At 41.3% G+C, this 20353-nt stretch overlaps 1 protein-coding gene across 14 annotated transcripts in view; it reads left to right on the forward strand.

The window, feature by feature from the left end:
• GPHN (gephyrin) overlaps positions 1-20353 on the forward strand; it is a 237088-nt gene that overhangs the window by 117706 nt on the left and 99029 nt on the right. For all 14 annotated transcript variants that reach the window (XM_069950663.1, XM_069950657.1, XM_069950656.1 and 11 more), the window contains exons 5-7: positions 754-848; positions 9798-9864; positions 15531-15803. In XM_069950663.1, the coding sequence (XP_069806764.1) occupies positions 754-848; positions 9798-9864; positions 15531-15803 (435 nt within the window). The remainder of the gene's footprint in view (positions 1-753; positions 849-9797; positions 9865-15530; positions 15804-20353) is intronic.

The following is a 20353-nucleotide window of genomic DNA, read 5'->3' on the forward strand; positions in this document are numbered from 1 at the left end:
GTATTCCTGGATATTCATGAGAAGCAGCAAACTCCGCCCACCAGTTGCTGGTTGCCAGTTATCTATCCATGCTGTGTATAGGCAGTCGACTGTCAATCAGCAGCTGGAGGACGGGGGGGAGGGGTGCAGTAAGAATCCTATTCTCCTTCATATTAGGAGAACGGCTAAACAGAATGATGTAAGTAATATTCCGATCTGTCGTTTTAAATTGTACCTATCATTATAACTTTCAAAGTCTAAATCAACAGTATATGTGAAATTGTAAAGTTGTAAGTTGTTTATGAGAAATTGTAAAGTTTGCAGTATACATTCATTTTTTTTTATGATGCTGTAAAACAAAGCTGTACTGACCAGAAATCTAAGCTGCTTTGTCTGTTAATGGGAAATTATAGCTATACTGACCATAAACATTAGATTGGATTCAAGTCAGCCAAAACTACCAGCTTTGGTGTGATTGGCCAATATGTGGCCTCCCACTCCTTTCCAACGGCAGGAAGACAAGGGTCGGGACAGATTGGGTTCCTTCTCTCCATTCAGAACACATGAGTGCTCAGCTAACTTGTCATGTGTATGTAGTGATCAGAAGAAAGTCAACCATTGACTTGGCCATAGCACATTGTACCATATCTGAACAAGGTTTAAATAAAGCATAGTTGTAGATTTAATATGTAGTGTATAAAGTTGGTAATATCCCCAATATATATTGATCTATTGAATTAACCATAAAACTATTGTAAATTCTTTCTATCCTAGGCCACAAAAGAAGTAATAGAACGGGAAGCCCCGGGAATGGCCTTGGCAATGCTAATGGGATCCCTCAATGTTACACCCCTCGGGATGCTGTCTAGGTAAGACTCCGCCGCTCGCATAGCTGCAATGGTTGTTGCTTGGATACCCGAGTATTCCTTGAGCAGAATTGTTGCTGTGCTGCCTCCACTTTAGTTATTAAAGCTATTACAAACCGGTCATTCTGTTTCCTCGCCCTAGAGGGAATTTCTACTTTCAAAAACACCATTTTGCTTTTTAGTTTCTTTAGTTTTTTTTATTGAGTTCTAACAAATGTTTCTTAATAAGAAAGGTGAGAAGGTCACAGAGGCTTATTATACAGAAAATTGTTAATAAAGAACTAGAGGCCAGGATTTAGGGCCCTATTACACGGGACGATTATCGTGTGAAAAATCGTTAAAACGTTCGAATTTAACTAACGATTATTCTGTGTAATATGGAGAACGATGTTCAGGCTAACAATAAACAATCTCGTTTGCGATCGTTATTCGTTAATCGTTAAAAATCGCTCCGTGTAATAGAACCCTTAGTGTCCCTTTCATTAACATGTTGCAGAGATGTAGCAAAAGTTTTGATTGTTTGGGGTCTGAGTATTCCGGCCCCCACTAATCCGGCCGGGTGAAGTAAGAAGATTCATTGTGTCCTCCAATTACGGGGAGAAATCTGAGAAACTTGTCTTGTTCAGCGACATGGAAGCTGGTGAGTGATGAAGTTTCATTCAGCTCTCTCTAATCATCAGTGGTGCTAGAAACACTCGGACCCCAAGCCTTTAAAATTTTTGATATGTCTTTGCGATATGCCAGACCTTTTTTTTTCTGATGACAGGAAGACTTTAGGGATAGTGTCAGAGTTTGTCACCGCACCTTTCCAAAGTTGCTTCAGTGATCCTCATGTGGGAAAAGGATAAAACTTGCTTTCAAACTCCTAGGACACGGGTCAATTTGTCATACTTGAAAGACGACAGTCATCATGGTTTTCCTTATATTACTATCCGATGTCAGCACAGCATCGGCAAACATCCACTTGTATTTCCGTATATTCTATTAAAAGTGCAAATTTTACATTCGGAAAATGCATCATTTTTCGTTCCTGATCTTGGACCTTTTTCGGGGGCCACTCTACTTTAAAATAATAAGAAAAAAAAAGTTGTCCCTTTCGCACTGTTTGAACCACTAATCAAAAGTTTTCATTGGTCGAGTCTGATTCTTTTCCTCAACCCCGATCAGGAGAATGAGGCGGAAAAAGTACATTCTTAGTGCGTTTACTGCAGGCTCTATGTCATGTGATTCAGATAGACTCCCAATGCAAGTATATGGGGCCATCTAGGTCTCGGACACAAAACGAGGAGAGGAGCATGGTCTTATCCCTGCTCATTCTACGGATCGGTCTACTGAGTGTAAACACTTAAACCCTGACCGATGAAAACTTGTGTCTCTCTGACATGTCACAAATTTTATTACAGTGCTCATCTTAGCACTTGCCCCTGGTCTTCTAGCTTCAAGATCAGCTCAATGAGTTAAATTCACAGCCATAGACCTTTCCTTTAAACCAATAAAAACCTGCTATATAGCTGCTTTGTGTGCAGTATTGCAGTTTTCATGGTACTTGTTATTTTCATATGTTGCTACATTCCCTGATAGCTGTCCGAATAGGCCAATAAAAGGGAGTGTATACTTTTTCAATGGCTGGCTGTTTATTTATGACCAGAAAATGGCTATCATTGCTGATCAATATCTGCCATCACCCCTAGCAGGAATCACACTATAACAGTTCCTGGTAGTTGACTGTGGGGACCGTGTGTCACTTTACTGGGAATGCATTAAATGGATTTCTAATAAAGCGACATTCATGCCAATAGTTTGGGTTAGGGATGAGCCAACCGAACCGTAATGAACCAGATTCATTACGAACTTTGCAAAAAGTTCGGTTCGTCACCGAACCGAACTTTGGGAAAGTTCATAACGAATCTGGTTAAAATAACAAATAAAATTAAAGACATCTTTAAAAAGAGATGCAAACACCTCTGGAATGCATCTGGGAAAGCAGGGAAACAGTATTAGAGGAATCTGCATTACGGGGTTAGCGATCCTCTGCAATAATGCCGATGCCTCTCATGGTTAATATATTTAATTAATAGAACACATTTTCGTTGTAATAAAGTCACTTTCGTTGTTCAATAATTTTATTAAAACGATTCCATCATTGTGCAATTAATTATACTGTTAAAATATATATATATATATATATATATATATATATATATATAAATAAATGTATATTTATATACATATTTATTTTTTTAAGGTATATTTAATTGCACAAGTATGGATTCGTTTAAATTAAATTATTGAACAACTAAACTAATTTTATTACAACGAAAATGTGTTCTATTAATTAAATATTAATTATTACAGGAAGCTCTTTTAAAGCCTTGAATTCATATTCCCGGTAAAATGAGCTCACTGTAATAATTAATACTTTACTTAAAACCTCAAATGTTTCTTCTAATTATGCTATCACAATAGCATTATTAGAAGAAACATTTTGAATCATATGTGCGCTCAGCTGATCAGCTGATCGGCTGAGTGCACATATAATTAGCGGGTCCGCAGCACAGTGACTTTATTGTGCTGCGGACCAGCGAAGAGGACACATGGGGGGGTGAATATACAGCTCTACCCACCCCCTCCCCAGCACTGCACCCATCCCAGCAAGGAAGGGGGGGTCACTTAACCCCTTCCTTGCTGGGATGGGTGCAGTCTGACATCAGTCTGGCCCCCAAGGGGTTAAGGGGGATGCAATGCATCCTCCCTTAACCCCTTGGGGGCCAGACTGTAAACAGCGATCTGTAAAGATGCTGCATACTGTAAGGTGCACAACACCGCTCACAATGATGGGTGTTGTGCTCCTGTTTGTGTGTTTTTTGTGTGTTCCTCCCTTTTTTATTTTCAGATATCGGTATCCAGTGGATTACGTCAGATTCGGTGGACTACGACGATGACCAGCGGTTGTTTGGATTTTTTTTTTTATAAAATGGTCAATGAGGGGTGTGGGGTGTTTTTATTTGAATAAGAAAAATTTTTGATTGTGTCTTGTCTTTATTTCTTTACTTTATAGACTTAGTAGTGGAAGCCGTCTAATAGATGGAATCCATTACTAAGTCGGGGCCTAGTGTTAGCCAGTATAAAATGGCTAACACTAACCCCCCCATTATTACCCCAGTACCCAATGCCACCAGGGGTACTGGGAAGAGCCGGGTGCCAGTGGTCCCGGAGCGTCAAAATTGGCGCTCCTGGACTGGGGCGGCAGCAGGCTGGTAAGATTTAGGCTGGGGAGGGCCTAAACCAATGGCTCTTCCCACCCTGGTGTTACCAGGCTGCTTTTTCTTGGTTTTTAACCCGGCTGGTTATGAAAATAGGGGGAACCCTACTCGTTTTTTTTGTTTTTTTTTAAAGAAATAAATAATAAAAAAAAACTCATAGGGTCCCCCCTATTTTCATAACCAGCCGGGTTAAAAACCAAGCAACAGCAGCCTGGTAACACCAGGGTGGGAAGAGCCATTGGTTTAGGCCCTCCCCAGCCTAAATCTTACCAGCCTGCTGCCGCCCGGTCCAGGAGTGCCAATTTTGACGCTTCGGGACCACTGGCACCCGGCTCTTCCCAGTACCCCTGGTGGCATTGGGTACTGGGGTAATAATGGGGGGTTAGTGTTAGCCATTTTATACCGGCTAACACTAGGCCCCGGCTTCGTAATGGATTCCGTCTATTAGACGGCTTCCACTACTAAGTCTATAAAGTAAAGAAATAAAGACAAGACACAAGTGAAATTTTTTTTTATTCAAATTAAAACACCCCCACACCCCTCATTGACCATTTTATTTAAAAAAAAAAAAAAAATCCAAACAACCGCCTGTCATCGTCGTAGTCCATCAAATCCGACGTAATCCACAGGATACCGATATCTGAAAAACAAAAAGGGAAAAACACACAAACAGGAGCACAACACCCATCATTGTGAACGGTGTTGTGCACCTTACAGTATGCAGCATCTTTACAGATTGCTGCTTACAGTCTGGCCCCCAAGGGGTTAAGGGAGGATGCATTGGGGGCCAGACTGATGTCAGACTGCACCCATCCCAGCAAGGAAGGGGTTAAGTGACCCCTCTTCCTTGCTGGAAGGGGTGCAGTGCTGGGGAGGGGGTGGGGAGAGCTGTATACTCACCCCCATGTGCCCTCTTCGCTGGTCCGCAGCACAATGAAGTCACTGTGCTGCGGACCCGCTAATTATATGTGCGCTCAGCCGATCAGCTGATCAGCGGAGCGCACATATGATTCAAAATGTTTCTTCTAATAATGCTATTGTGATAGCATAATTAGAAGAAACATTTGATATTTTAATTAAAGTAAAGTATTATGACAGAAAACTCTATTGCCGGCAATATGAATTAATGGCTTTAATAGAGTTTCCTGTAATAATTAATATTTAATTATTAAAACACATTTTCGTTGTAATAAAATTAGTTTAGTTGTTCAATAATTTAATTTAAACGAATCCATACTTGTGCAATTAAATATCCTGAAAAAAAATATAAAAATAAAATATATATATATATATATATATATATATATATATATATATATATATATATAAATATACATTTATTTATATATATATTTATTTTAACAGTATATTTAATTGCACAATGATGGAAGCGGAGCACAGGAGAGAAGACCGAGAGCGAGGAGAGGTAAGGTAACAGGTGTTTGGGCAATCGATAGCCATCGGCCACACATCGATAATAGTGATCAGCGAACATCCCAATGTTCTGTTCGGATCCCAAAAACGAACTTAGAAAAAAAATGATTGTGATAGGATTCGTGTTTGCCGATTGTTCACAAACAAATAATGAATATAGAGTTACGCACATGCGTACAGATTATCAGGTACAAAGCGCAGTGGCATACATTTGCAAGTTTGAATATGTTCAAAAATGATCGTTTTAGCGATTCCGATCATTGAACAAATTAGCGTTACTTACAGTTAGCGTCATGTTTGTACGAACATTTACAAACATGTTCGCTCATCACTAATTGCTAACATACGTGCCGATGCCCGGTTGGTGCCGGAGGATTTTAGGTCCAAACCTAAATCAATGATCAGCTGCTGATCGTCTCTATTACACGGATCGATAATTGGCCCGATTTGGCAGATTATCGCTCCGTGTAAGACTGTGAGACAGGACTACATTCAGGGTTTGTTTGTAGTCTGTTACTATGGAGACACATGAGTCTGGAGACAGGAGCTGAAGACAAGAACAGCAAGTGTTTTTTTAGGATATTTTTCTAGGATATAGCTCTCCTGTACTATAGTCTGTTACGTTGTAGGTAGAATGTATTGCTCCTTTTTATAAAGCGTAGAAGATGGTTTGAAAGCTGTGTTTTGTTTTAATAGAGTTGCAGTCTGATAGTTTCATTAAATATATAAGGTAAAGCACTACATATACCTGAATAGGGAAGGTAGCATTACTGCAGCTGTATTGAATCCAGCTGTAAAGTAGGGCTATGTTTCAACAAATGCAATCTCTTGTAATGCACCTATTGTTTAAAATGCATTATTTCCCCTGCCAGACCGTAGACGTTCCTACAAATACGGCCGTTCTTATTCCTTATGTTATCATAATGTTACAGGGATGTGAAGTTGGGGCTATTTATGGTGTTAGCGGATCTATAAAGCATTTCTGCGGCACAATAATATTGTAATAAAGGCTTGTTATGTAGTCAGCTTTTTTGGCTATCCCAGTTTACAAGGTGCTGCTTTATAATTCTCCATGTCAGCAGTTCCTTGTGGTTGTCCCTTAGAAAAACAGCAGGGAATGCAGGTAATCTGCAGAGCGCAGAGATGAAAAGCCTGATTTGTAACTACGGGGAGAGGAATATTCTTTTCTGGCGCTGCTGCGAACGTGACTCTGCAATATTGTCACCTAAAATAGCATCCTAGGGAAGCAGAGCAAGATTAATGTTTTTCTCTGCTCGTGACGGGGGAGGGGGCGAAACCCGGGACTGTTTAATGTAAAATAGTAGCACAAAATAACAATGCATTAAATAATGAATTCATGTGGGAGCATCATTACTATTATTTGCACCCTTAGGTCATGTTCACACAGTAAATTTTTTTTAAAGACAAGAACTGCATTCTTGCCTTAAAATAACGCACTGCATTAAATTCTATGGAGAACAACGACCATTGTTCACACACTGTTTTGAACAACGGCCGTTGTTCCCCTACGGCTGCACATATAAATGACATGTCAATTATTAGCGTCCACTAATGCAGGAACAAGGGCCGTTGTTCCCACTCTGTCCACACAAGGTATGGCTGCTCTGACGGTCGTACATTGCCTGAACTTTAATGGTTAATTAGATTGCAGGTACACCCAAATGTGCCTGCAGTCCAAATAAAATAAAATAATGTTCCAATATGGTAATATCGTTCGCAGAAACATGTCAGACATCGGCCATTGTTTATACACTATGGGGGATATTTATCAAACTGGTGTAAAGTAAACTGGCTCAGTTGCCCCTAGCAACCAATCAGATTCCACCTTTTATTCCTCACAGACTCTTTGGAAAATGGAAGGTGGAATCTGATTGGTTGCTAGGGGCGACTGAGCCAGTCTCACTTTACACCATGTTTGATAAATCTCCCCCATAGTGTAGGGCCTACATGGACCGCATTACTTATAAATTGGAAACAATACAACATTATGGTTAATTATTTGCCCCCTTTTATAGTAATAATGCCCCACTTGTTCCTCTAAATAGTAATAATGTCCCTTGTACCCAGATACAGTAATAAATCCCCTCTGTGCACCCTTAAAGTAACAATGTCTCTTGTGCTTCTATTCAGTAATAATGCCATACTGTGTCCCCATGCAGTAATAATCCCCCTTTGCCTCTATTTAATAATAATGTCATCCTGTGCCTCCGTTTAGTAATAATGCCCCCATGCCTCTGGGTATGTCACTCGGCTCTTCCAGCTGCAACATCACAGCCCAGTTGGGTGCTTGTCTGTTCAGCCAGTCAGTGTTTTAGGGGTGACCCATGCCAGTTACTCATTGCAGAGCAGGCAGTCGATCACCCGGGTATGTGACGTTGCCACTGGAAGTGATGCAGTTAGTCAGTTAGTTAGAATACTTTAATATTTTCCTGCACCTCATATCTATCTATCTATCTATCTATCTTCTATCTATCTATCTGTCTATCTATCTACCTATCTATCCCCTATCTATCTATCTATCTATCTCCTATCTATCTATCTATCTATCTATCTATCTCCTATCTATCTACCTATCTATCCTCTATCTATCTATCTATCTATCTATCTATCTATCTATCTATCTAACAAAACACAACAATCACTGAACTCAGGGAGAACAGTGAAAAATTCCAATGGAGTACTCATTTACGAGTCTCCATTGATTGTCCCATACAAAATTTGAATATGCAAAAAAGGGGTCCGTGGAGCCTCAGTTATGATTCTCAAAACACGGGAATGGCCAGATATCTCTCTCTCCAGAGAAGGCAATGGGCTTCCTTGGCAATTGGCTTCCTTCTCTGGAGAGAGGGATATCTGGCTATTCCCATGTTTTCAGACTCCTAACTGAGGCTCCACTAACCCCTTTTTTGCATATCTATCTATCTATCTATCTATCTATCTATCTATCTATCTATCCATCTATCTCTCTCATATTTATTATCTATCTATCTATCTATCTATCTTTCTCATATCTATTGTCTATCTATCTCTCTCATATCTATCTCTCTCATATCTATTATCTATCTATCTATCTCTCATATCTATTATCGATCTATCTCTCTCATATCTATCTCTGTCTATCTATCTCTCCTATCTATCTCTCTCTCATATCTATCTATCTATCTATCTCATATCTATCTATCTCATATCTATCCATCCATCCATCCATCCATCCATCTTGTCAGGTTCTTTCCACTGTTCATCAGGGGTATCAGAAGTCAGACCTCCAGTCTGGCTGATCACTTGGCTGGCTTCAGATTAAAAAAAATCAAGTGGGCTGAAAAACCACTTCATTAAAAGGGTACTCCCGTGATTTCTTTTTCTTTCAAATCAACTGGTTCAGATAGTGCCAGAGATTTGTAATTAACTTCTATTATGTCCTGCAGGAAGTGCTGTATTATTTCCAATCAGGAGGGGTTTTCAGTGGGGATTTGCTCCTGCTCTGAACAGTTCCTTTAGTGGCTGAGTGTAAGTGCAGGCACATTATAGTAGCAGTGTGTATAGCTGAGTGTAAATGCAGGCACATTATAGCAGCAGTGTGTATAGCTGAGTGTAAGTGCAGGCACATTATAGTAGCAGTGTGTATAGCTGAGTGTAAATGCAGGCACATTATAGTAGCAGTGTGTATAGCTGAGTGTAAATGCAGGCACATTATAGTAGCAGTGTGTATAGCTGAGTGTAAGTGCAGGCACATTATAGTAGCAGTGTGTATAGCTGAGTGTAAATGCAGGCACATTATAGCAGCAGTGCGTATACCTGAGTGTAAGTGCACGCACATTATAGCGGCAGTGTTTATAGCTGAGTGTAAGTGCAGGCACATTATAGCAGGAATGGAGAGGATGTGAAACACAAGGGCTTATAAAGACTGTAGGGAGCATACAGGAATGAGCAGGACATATGTGGACACATAGAGGGGTTACAGGTATGAAGAGATTACCTCCACAATCCTGTCCCCTGATGCAAGCCCCAGCCTGAAGTGGATCTGCTATGATTTGGAAGGAGGGATTTGAGGGAGACTTCCTGGGTCAGAGTACAGTACCATAGAGCTGTTCTGTTGTGCCGTTCATCTTGGGATGTCTCAAAGAAGTACATCTATCTGTTTCTCTCTCTCCCTCTTATATTTATTAATCTTTTTAGGACTCACGTTTTGCAGTTTATAATCTTTGTATTGAATCTTTTTCTTTTTCCCCATTAGACCAGTGTGTGGAATCAGAGGCAAAACTCTTATCATCAATTTACCAGGGAGCAAGAAAGGTTCACAGGTAAGCTTATCACTATATTCCCTTACTGTGGTGTATACTGTTGTGTATGCCATAATGCCACCTTTGTCATGTTTGGGGTTGGCTGGGAAGATATACATAACTATGTAATTTACCCACTGAGCTGAGGTTAGGATACACAGGGGCCCTATCTGTGTCACCCAATGCCTACGTTCTTCTGGGGCAAGTTTTTTTTTTTTTGCATAGAAAAAAGTTATACAGTCGAGTGCTGGCTGGTTTGACAGGAATACTTAAAGGAGAAGTCTGGTGAACTTTTCTTATTTAAAGCGACTTTGTACCCACAAAGATTTTGGGTACAGAGTCACTTTAAGTATTGTATTGCCCTCCAAAAGGTATGCAAGTCACCAATATACACTTAATATGCTTATAAAATGCTTTTTCCCCTGCACTTACTACTGCATCAAGGCTTCATTTCCTGGATAACATGGTGATGTCATTTCCTGGATAAAATGGTGATGTCACTTCCTGGTTAAAATGTTGATGTCACGACACGACTCCCAGAGCTGTGCTGCTGTGGCTGCTGGAGAGGATGATGGCAGGTGGACACTGGGGGACACAGGGCACTGGAGGGACACTGAGCATCCCACTGCCATCATTCTCTTCAGCAGCCACAGCCCGCACAGCTCTGGGAGTCGGGGCGTGACATCACCATGTTAACCAGGAAGTGACATCACCATGTTATCCAGAAAGTGACATCACCATGTTATCCAGGAAGTGACATCACCATGTTATCCAGGAAGTGACATCACCATGCTATCCAGGAAGTGACATCACCATGCTATCCAGGAAGTGACATCACCATGCTATCCAGGAAGTGACATCACCATGCTATCCAGGAAGTGACATCACCATGCTATCCAGGAAGTGACATCACCATGTTATCCAGGAAGTGAAGCCTTGATACAGTAGTTAGTGCAGGGGAAAAAAAAGCACTTTATAAGCATTTCCTGTAATAAGTGTATATTGGTGATTTCTACTTTTGGGGCAATACAATGCTTTAATAAAAATCTTCGCCGGATTTCTCCTTTAAATTCCAAAAAGAATTGGTGGAAAGCATTTTTATTTGTATGTGAATGGCCTAGCTGTTGTGTAACCTGGATATGTCTACGAATCTGTATTAATGTGGCGCTTTTGCCAAGAATTCCAAGAATTTATCATTCGCACTACGTGTCTGTACAAACACTTTTCCTCCACCTACATAGGGACCCTAAGGTATTAGAGATTAGGAGACTATCCAAAATCTTGATGAAAACTGAATTTCCAAATTTTATCTTAAGATCTACTAAGATCTAAGGGCTCGGCCACACTAGCGTTTTTCTTTGTTTCTAACGGATCCGTCTATATTAATTAAACGGATGAGCATAAACTGATGAGCAGACTGATGCAAACTGATTGCAAAATGTTCATCTTTTTTAATGGTGTGTTTGTATTTTGGCTTAAAAAAACTGACTTTTGTACATCAGTTTGCATCCGTTTGCATCAGTCAGCATCCGTTTTTCTATCCGTTTATTTTTCTTCTTTGGTTTCTTGCTGCTTCTGCGCATGCTCAGTGCAAAAAAACGGATGAAAAAAACGGATGTGAATGGAAATACCTTTCGTTTTAGATCCGTCCTCATTGACTACAATGTAAAAAAAAAAACGGAAGTGCACTTTCCGTTCGTGATCCGTTTTTTTAAGCGGAAAGAAAAATACTGCAAACACTATTTTTTCTTCCGTTCAAAAAAACGGATCTTGAACGGATTGCATGCAAACGGAGCACAATTATGGCAAACGGAGTACACTAAAATAGCGTGGGAATATATGGGGATTTTAACGGATCCGACAGTTTCCGTTTTGCTTACTCTAAAACAGAAAAGTAGACGGAATGATGCCAGATGGTCAAACGCTAATGTGAACGTAGCCTAAGAAAATTAATAACATTTTGATTATCTAATTTTATTTTAAAGTAATACTCTCACCTCCCCCTCCCTTACACTATACCTTTTATGAAACTTATGTGTCTTCTTTGCTGTAAAATCTCTTTATGTAAACAGAAGTGGGACGCTCTACCAATTCATCATACAATGGAATAAAACTTAGATCCACCGAGTTCACAACAAGATCTCGTACCCAGAGATAATAGTGAACAAAGTGCATAAAACGAGTTGGGTCTCAAGGTACCTCTTAAATATTTTATACTGTATGACTGGACAGTAAAGCTTAAAAATATGTGAAATCTACCATACATTTGCATTCGTACAGTAAAAAACATTTTAGAGATACCTTGAGAGCAAACTCGTTTTATACACTAAATTTACTTTAGTTCATTGGTGAACAGTGTCACCTAGGCGGGGCTTAGCATCTGTTGAGCCCCTCTCCCCTGCCTTGCTCTAGTGCTGTTAGCCACACCCTCCTGTGATGAGTCAGGGAGAGGCGGTTTAATGGACACTAGGCCCCGCCTTATTGACATTGTCCAACAATGAGAGAAGCACACAGGAAAACTGGGGTGACAGCATCACTTAACTGACTTGGGCCCAGAAGAATTTGGACAGTGACATAATTTCCATCATCATCATCACAATGAAAACCCATCAGTCTATGATTTAGGTGCAGACTTCAGCTTTATTTTAAACAATTAAATAAAAAATTAGAATTTATCTTTTAGGAGTTACAAAGTCCTTCCATTTTCACAAAGTTGTAATTGTTATTTAAAAAGACACTCCATAAAGTTGGTGGCCAATGGTTACGGGTTCCTCAACCCACATGAAAAACACCACACTCAAAGCAAAAGCTCCAAGCTTTTTTTTTTTTTAAATGGACACAAAAACATAGTCAACCTCATTTTTGTGTCCTTTAAAAAATAAACTGACCCATTTTGATCCTTTTTTTTTTTTAAATAATGGAAGTCAATGGAAAAACCGGACCAAACGGATGTACACAAATACATCCGTTTTTTTTTTATGAAAAAAAAACTGATTGCAAAAACGCAGCGTGAACCAAGCCTACTTTATTTGTTTGCTTTTGAGTCTGTGAAAATAGAACAACTACATAACACACAAGCCTGTGTCACCTACGCGGTTAATGCTGTATCGGCTCGGTAGCAAAACCGGTCATTTATATAAAGAAATGAGGCACAAAAAGGGACATTTTCTCTAGAAAACCTCATTTAGTAACCCCGGCCAAGGACATCAGATTTCATCCAATGTTTCTTTGATTCCTCACCTATTTCCCCCCCAGCTTACACAGCCGAAATGAAAGCGGTGACGTGCGCGGCCTCATTGTTTCCTGTGGGCTAAACTACAAATGAAGTCTTGATAACCAATAAATCATTTCTCAGTAACTGCGACTGTCTAATTTAGCCGGTAGTGCGAGTCCCGCTAATTATGGTTTTCAAAGCCTTTCTGGTGCCTTTAAAAAGGCGTTTTAGCGGTGCGAGTCTTTTTATGCAAACAATCCTTCTTGTGGCGGGATACGTTAGCGTTTCACTTTTCTTAATTAATTTCCATTGTACATTACAGTGCCTAGGGTTAAACATTACCTTTCAAACGACGGAGCTAGAATAATTGCAAATAGGCTACTGAAGGCAATGGGATATGTAAAATATCACTTTCCTCATCTGGGGATGCGAGGAGAATTTATGCTTCTTGCAGGAAGGCCAGAAATCAATAGCCATCCTTCCATGCCAGTTCTCAGCATTGTATTGGCCATGCTTAGAATAAATTGGGTTTTCCGAAAGACAAAAGGTTGTTTTATGACGAGATATCCCCCCCCCTTCCCTCCCCATAAGGGCCCTTTTAATAAGCAGTGATATAACAGATCACACCCTATACAGCTCATGTATCATGCAATAGGGCCACACAAGCCATTACTGGATCATCTGCGTGGCCTTTCACTTCCATCAAGGTTCGCCACACGTCCCCCTTTATGGGGGCAACTTGTAGCTGACCGAAAACTATTTTTAGGTCCATATAAATGATCTTATTAGCCAACAGACAATACACAAAAAGAGGGAAAGGTCCAGCGTCATGGATAAACTGTTCAGACTTTATTCATTCCACTAAAGGGGTACTCTGCATTTCTGTCGAATCAACTGGTTTCAGAAAGTTATATAGATTTGTAATTTACTTTTATTTTAGAGTCTCAAGTCTTTCAGTACCTACCAGCTGCTGTATGTCCTGCAGGAAATGGTGTATTCTTTCCAGTCTGACACAGTGCTCTCTGCTGAGATCTCTGTCCGAGACCGGAACTGTCAAGAGCAGCCCAGTGCAGGGATGCCAGTACCGCGGCCCTTTTTTTGGAAACCCCACAGGCTTCTCGCACATGAGGCTAGTCTAATACTGATCACCGGCCAGGCATGATACGCTGGAGGAGGACCTGCCGACCCCCAGTGGGGATGGTCTCCCCTCTGTGACGCGTCTCTAGTGATTCTAATGGAGCCGCGTCACAGAGAGGAGGTGGTTTTATCAAAAGGACCTTCTGTCCAGGCATCCCTGCGACGGTCTGTTCATTGCACCAAGCGATGTCCCTAGTGATACAATTGCTTTAACCCCTTGACGACCATGGGCTTACATTTACGCCCCACTGCCTGGGCCTTAACGCAGGAGGGATAAATGTACTCCATAGCCGTGAGGACTGGCTACTAGAGATCATGGCGCAAAAAATGATGCCCCATACGACTCTGTAGGTGAAAAAATAAAGGCGCTATAAGAGTCACAATACTGCCAGTTTAAATATACCTTTTTGCAAAGAAAAAGTTTTACCGCTAATAAAAATAGTAAAACGTTAGAAAACCTAGTAACCATGCATATCGCTGTGTTTAGACCGACCTATAGAATAAAGAAAAAATGTCAGTTTTACCGTTAAGTGCGTGACGTAAACGTAAACCTGGAAGCCCCCCAAAATTTGCAGAATCACATTTTTTGACCCAAATTCACCCCATAAATGATATTTTAGGGGTTCCATCATTCCTTTAATGGCAGATAGAAATATGCCATTACAAAGTACACCTGTTTCTGAAAAAAACAAGCCCTCACCTAGCCATGTAGGTGGAAAAATGAAAGAGTTATGGGTCTTAGAAGACAAGAGGAAAAGACGAAAACGCAAAAGTGACTATTGGCCCGTTCCTTAAGGGGTTAAAGGGGTCATCCAGGCTTAGAAAAGCATGGCCACTTTCTTCCAGAAAAAGAATGACTCTAATCTCCAATTTGGGTGGGATTTTGCAATTTGTTTTCATTAAAGTTAGTGCAGTTGAATTGTTAAACCAAACCTAACCTGAAGACAAGAGTCATGCTGTTTCTGAAAGAAAGTGGACATGTTTATCTAATCCTTGATAATCCCTTTAAAGGGGCATTCCCATCTGAGCGCATCGTACCGCACCTGCACAGCCACCACTACCTAAACTATCCTCTATGGAGCCTTCAAACATTTTCACGTTTACTCAAAAATGTTCGATGGCCCCATAGGGACCCAGTGTCTAATCATAGTGAACCTGTAGTCATTTCCATATCTACCCGAGACATGACAATGAGTGTATGTAATAAACCTGGAAAACTCCTCCAGCTTCACTTGATTCCATGTCAGTGATGAGTGTGAGGCGGCCATTCGTAGTATGTATTTATATGTGTAACACTTTTCTAAGTTGCGGTTGTTTTCTCCCCCCCTCGGCACAGGAATGCTTTCAGTTTATACTGCCAGCCCTACCTCACGCTATAGACCTTTTGAGGGACGCCATTGTAAAAGTAAAAGAAGTTCACGATGAGTTGGAAGATTTGCCCTCTCCGCCACCACCACTGTCTCCTCCACCGACGACAAGTCCTCACAAACAGACAGAAGACAAAGGGGTGCAATGCGAGGAAGAGGAAGAAGAGAAGAAAGATAGCGGTGTTGCATCAACAGAAGATAGTTCATCTTCACACATAACACCAGCAACAATTGCAGCAAAGGTGAGGTGACCCACTTACCATATTTCTTATACTTTTTTTCTATTAGTTTTGTCTATAAAAATTCAGTTTAAATTAAAATGGGAACATTTTATTGTTTTTGATTCTTGTAATTGAAAGTTGCTTCTCCAAATGGGTCGTGTTTTTCTGACCTATTCATTTTAATGGAGGGAAACCACACGTGCAACCACTTTACCATGGATGGGTAGGAGTGAGACCATTGTCCAAGACAATACAATAGAAAAAGCTTGATGATTCACATGCCTGGTTGTTACATGGTTCTGTTGATGTGGTCCGGACCGGAAAGAGGGGCTTAATACCAAGAAGACCACAGCAGGGAGAGAGGAATACCTTTAAGGGATGCTTTCAAAAATATTAATCACTAGGCACATTCAGGTCAAAAACTCAACTACTCACTGCCCTGCACTTATATTGTCTGATAGAAAAATATATGAGGATAAATATTCATTTTAAACCGTTCCTACTTATTTACCAGTCACTTTCCCCTACTTTGCTTATTCGCAAAAAAATATGTAATAACTTTTAGATGATAATAATGAAGACAAGCCTACAGACCAAAGGGGAAAGGGGAGTGATGCCTCCTGGATGTAAAAAGTAGTTGGAACAGAAGGCTTTACACAAGGGACAGCTACCCAGAACTTTATGGGTGGAGAGAAATGAGAGGGAATCCTTGATTTACCTTTCAGGCACAGTGTGGATCTTGAGGAGGCAGGTTCACAGCCCAGCTCTTGTACATAACACTATCTAAGCCTCACCCCCATTTCCTGTGTTCTCTCCTTGTCTCGGACACAGACTGAGAAAGTGACCAGTAGATTGCAGGAAAGTGATACCCCCAATGGCCAAGACTTTAAAGTGTCAGTGTCCTTATAATGTTCAAAGTCTAAATCAACAGTAGGTGTAAAATAAAGTAAGTTTGCAGTATACATTCATTATTTTTTTTTTTTTTTGTTATCATGCTGTAAAACAAAGCTGAACTTACCAGAAATCCAGGTCCAGTTTCTGGGAGGCAGATTTTTAGACTTAGGCACATGAAGTCCCGGCCAGTACAGAGAGTCACGTCTCAATATGTCCATCAGTCACATGACTGCTTTCTCTATGAGCGCTTAGATGGCCTGGGGAACACAGAACTTGTTTTCTGACTCTGAGAAAAAAAAGAGTCAGAAAACAGGAAGTGCCTTGTTTTCCGTGATAACTAACAAAGTAAAAAAAAAAAATGAATGTACGTTGCAATCTTGCTTTATATCACATCTACTGTTGATTTGGATTTTGAAAGTTATAATGACGGTGACCCTTTAAGGCATTTATTATGGTCAATTTAAGTCATTTTTAGTCAATGATTTACAGAGATCTTCGGAACCACATGAGCTGTCAAATGGAGGGAAGAGGGAAGTTGTTTGACACAAGGCAGCACCCCAACAGAACATTATAATAAATTCATAAATTACCATTACATCCCAGGTACTGTGAGAAACTCTGCACTGCAGCATATCTCCCTTTTATTTCTTCCCGTTATTTTTGTCCCCTTTTTTTCAGCATCTGACATCACAATGAAAGCTGGTTCTCTGTAAATTCCCTGATAATAATTAAAGTAATTTCCCATATTTTGCTTTTCCTATAGAGCCTGAATGTTAAGATTTCCATCTTTTCTCCTATCTGGCCTCCTATGATAAGAGGAGTATTAACACCTCCGACATCATCTTCCCACAGGGTGGGGATAATCTGAATGATATAATTCCAGTATAATCGTACAGTTGTATAATGGGTGGCCCAGTATAGTGTATATCACAATGGCTCAGTAGGGGTCATTGCTGATTTCCGTGCACTAGATCATCATATTGAATAGCCTGGTGAGGACGGGATCAGTTTCCTCCAAATCCACATAACGCTATGTAGGTCAACAACATGCAAATGTTCATATAGTTGATAAATGCTTGCGAAGAAATAACGTAATGGAGCTGAATTTATAATGATCCGTAACGTTAAACCTGCCTCCTGATCTGGAAAACAGACTTAACCCCTTTAATGCCTGGCCTGCCGGTTAAATAGCTGTAACTTTTTTACTTGTTTAGGCTATAAAAGTGGATTTTTGGAACAAATAAAGCTTTGTCCATAGCAATTGTTTTATACTTTAGGGGGTATTAGACTTGGTTTCTCCATATCCCACAATGTAACTACAAGTTTATAAGTTAATATAGGTAATATATAGCATGGCTGTCTGCCTGTATGGGATAGATGTCATAGCTGCCTGTCTGCAGGTGATGTACAGCATAGCTGCCTGTCTGTAGGTGATGTGTAGCATGGCTGCCTGTCTGTAGGTAATGTATAGCATGGCTGCTTGTCTGTAGGTAATGTATAGCATGGCTGCTTGTCTGTAGGTGATGTATAGCATGGCTGCTTGTCTGTAGGTAATGTATAGCATGGCTGCTTGTCTGTAGGTGATGTATAGCATGGCTGCTTGTCTGTAGGTTATCTATAGCATGGCTGCCTGTCTGTAGGTGATGTATAGCATCGCTGCTTGTCTGTAGGTGATGTATAGCATAGCTGCCTGTCTGTAGGTGATGTATAGTATAGCTGCCTGTCTGTAGGTGATGTGTAGCATGGCTGCCTGTCTGCAGGTGATGTATAGTATAGCTGCCTGCCTGTAGGGGATGTATAGTATAGCATGGCTGCCTGCCTGTAGGGGATGTATAGTATAGCATGGCTGCCTGTCTGTAGGTGATGGACAGCATGGCTGCCTGTCTGTAGGTGATGTATAGCATGGCAGCCTGTCTGTAGGTGATGTATAGCATGGCTGCCTGTCTGTAGGTGATGTATAGCATGGCTGCCTGTCTGTAGGTGATGTATAGTATAGCTGCCTGCCTGTAGGGGATGTATAGTATAGCATGGCTGCCTGCCTGTAGGGGATGTATAGTATAGCATGGCTGCCTGTCTGTAGGTGATGGACAGCATGGCTGCCTGTCTGTAGGTGATGGACAGCATGGCTGCCTGTCTGTAGGTGATGTATAGCATGGCAGCCTGTCTGTAGGTGATGTATAGCATGGCTGCCTGTCTGTAGGTGATGTATAGTATAGCTGCCTGCCTGTAGGGGATGTATAGTATAGCATGGCTGCCTGCCTGTAGGGGATGTATAGTATAGCATGGCTGCCTGTCTGTAGGTGATGGACAGCATGGCTGCCTGTCTGTAGGTGATGTATAGCATGGCAGCCTGTCTGTAGGTGATGTATAGCATGGCTGCCTGTCTGTAGGTGATGTATAGTATAGCTGCCTGCCTGTAGGGGATGTATAGTATAGCATGGCTGCCTGTCTGTAGGTGATGTACAGCATGGCTGCCTGTCTGTAGGTGATGTACAGCATGGTTGCCTGTCTGTAGGTGATGTACAGCATGGCTGCCTGTCTGTAGGTGATGTACAGCATGGCTGCCTGTCTGTAGGTGATGTATCGCATGGCTGCCTGCCTGTAGGTGATGTATAGTATACAGTAGTGGATTATAATAGGGGCGTTTTGGGCGGTAGCCCGGGGCCCTGAGATCCTGGGGGGCCCATGACCACCCAAATAGACCTATACTTTCAGTGGTGTACTGTCTCCTGGCTACACTTCCGCCATGATTTGCAAAAAATCACAATTTTTTATGGCAATTTTGCACAAATCAGGACATCATGACATTATCTGTCCTGTACTATGAACGCCAGGCTAGTGCCGCCATAGTTACAGCGGGGGCTTGGTGAACAGCCCGGGGCCTATGGTAAAGTTAATCCGCCCCTGATAGTATAGCATGGCTGCCTGTCTGTAGGTGATGTATAGTATAGCTGCCTGCCTGTAGGGGATGTATAGTATAGCATGGCTGCCTGTCTGTAGGTGATGTATAGTATAGCTGCCTGCCTGTAGGGGATGTATAGTATAGCATGGCTGCCTGTCTGTAGGTGATGTACAGCATAGCTGCCTGTCTGTAGGCGATGTATAGCATAGCTGCCTGTCTGCAGGTGATGTACAGCATAGCTGCCTGTCTGTAGGTGATGTATAGCATGGCTGCTTGTAGGTGATAGATGTCATGGCTGCCTGCCTGTAGGTGATAGATGTCATGGCTGCCTGTCTGTAGGTGATGTATAGCATAGCTCCCTGTCTGCAGGTGATGTACAGCATAGCTGTCTGTCTGTAGGTGATGTATAGCATGGCTGCTTGTAGGTGATAGATGTCATGGCTGCCTGCCTGTAGGTGATAGATGTCATGGCTGCCTGAAGGTGATGTATAGCATGGCAGCCTGTCTGTAGGTGATGTATAATATGGCTTCCTGTCCTTAGGGGATGTGTTTTTTGTGCAGCTCTAATTTCACATTTGCGCCGTTACGTTTATTAAGTAGCGCACGCCTCTTGACTTGATAAATCCTGCTTGTCTGAGATGGCCATGCCAAAAAACATCATAAATCAGGATAAATATTGTGCACAGAGAGAACATACCACCCTGCTCGCAATCCTGTGTCCCCTCTCTGTCCACACAGTGACCGGAGGGCCAGATGACAAAAAGTCACACAATTT

Source organism: Dendropsophus ebraccatus, chromosome 13, assembly GCF_027789765.1.
Source record: "Dendropsophus ebraccatus isolate aDenEbr1 chromosome 13, aDenEbr1.pat, whole genome shotgun sequence".
NCBI lineage: Eukaryota > Metazoa > Chordata > Amphibia > Anura > Hylidae > Dendropsophus > Dendropsophus ebraccatus.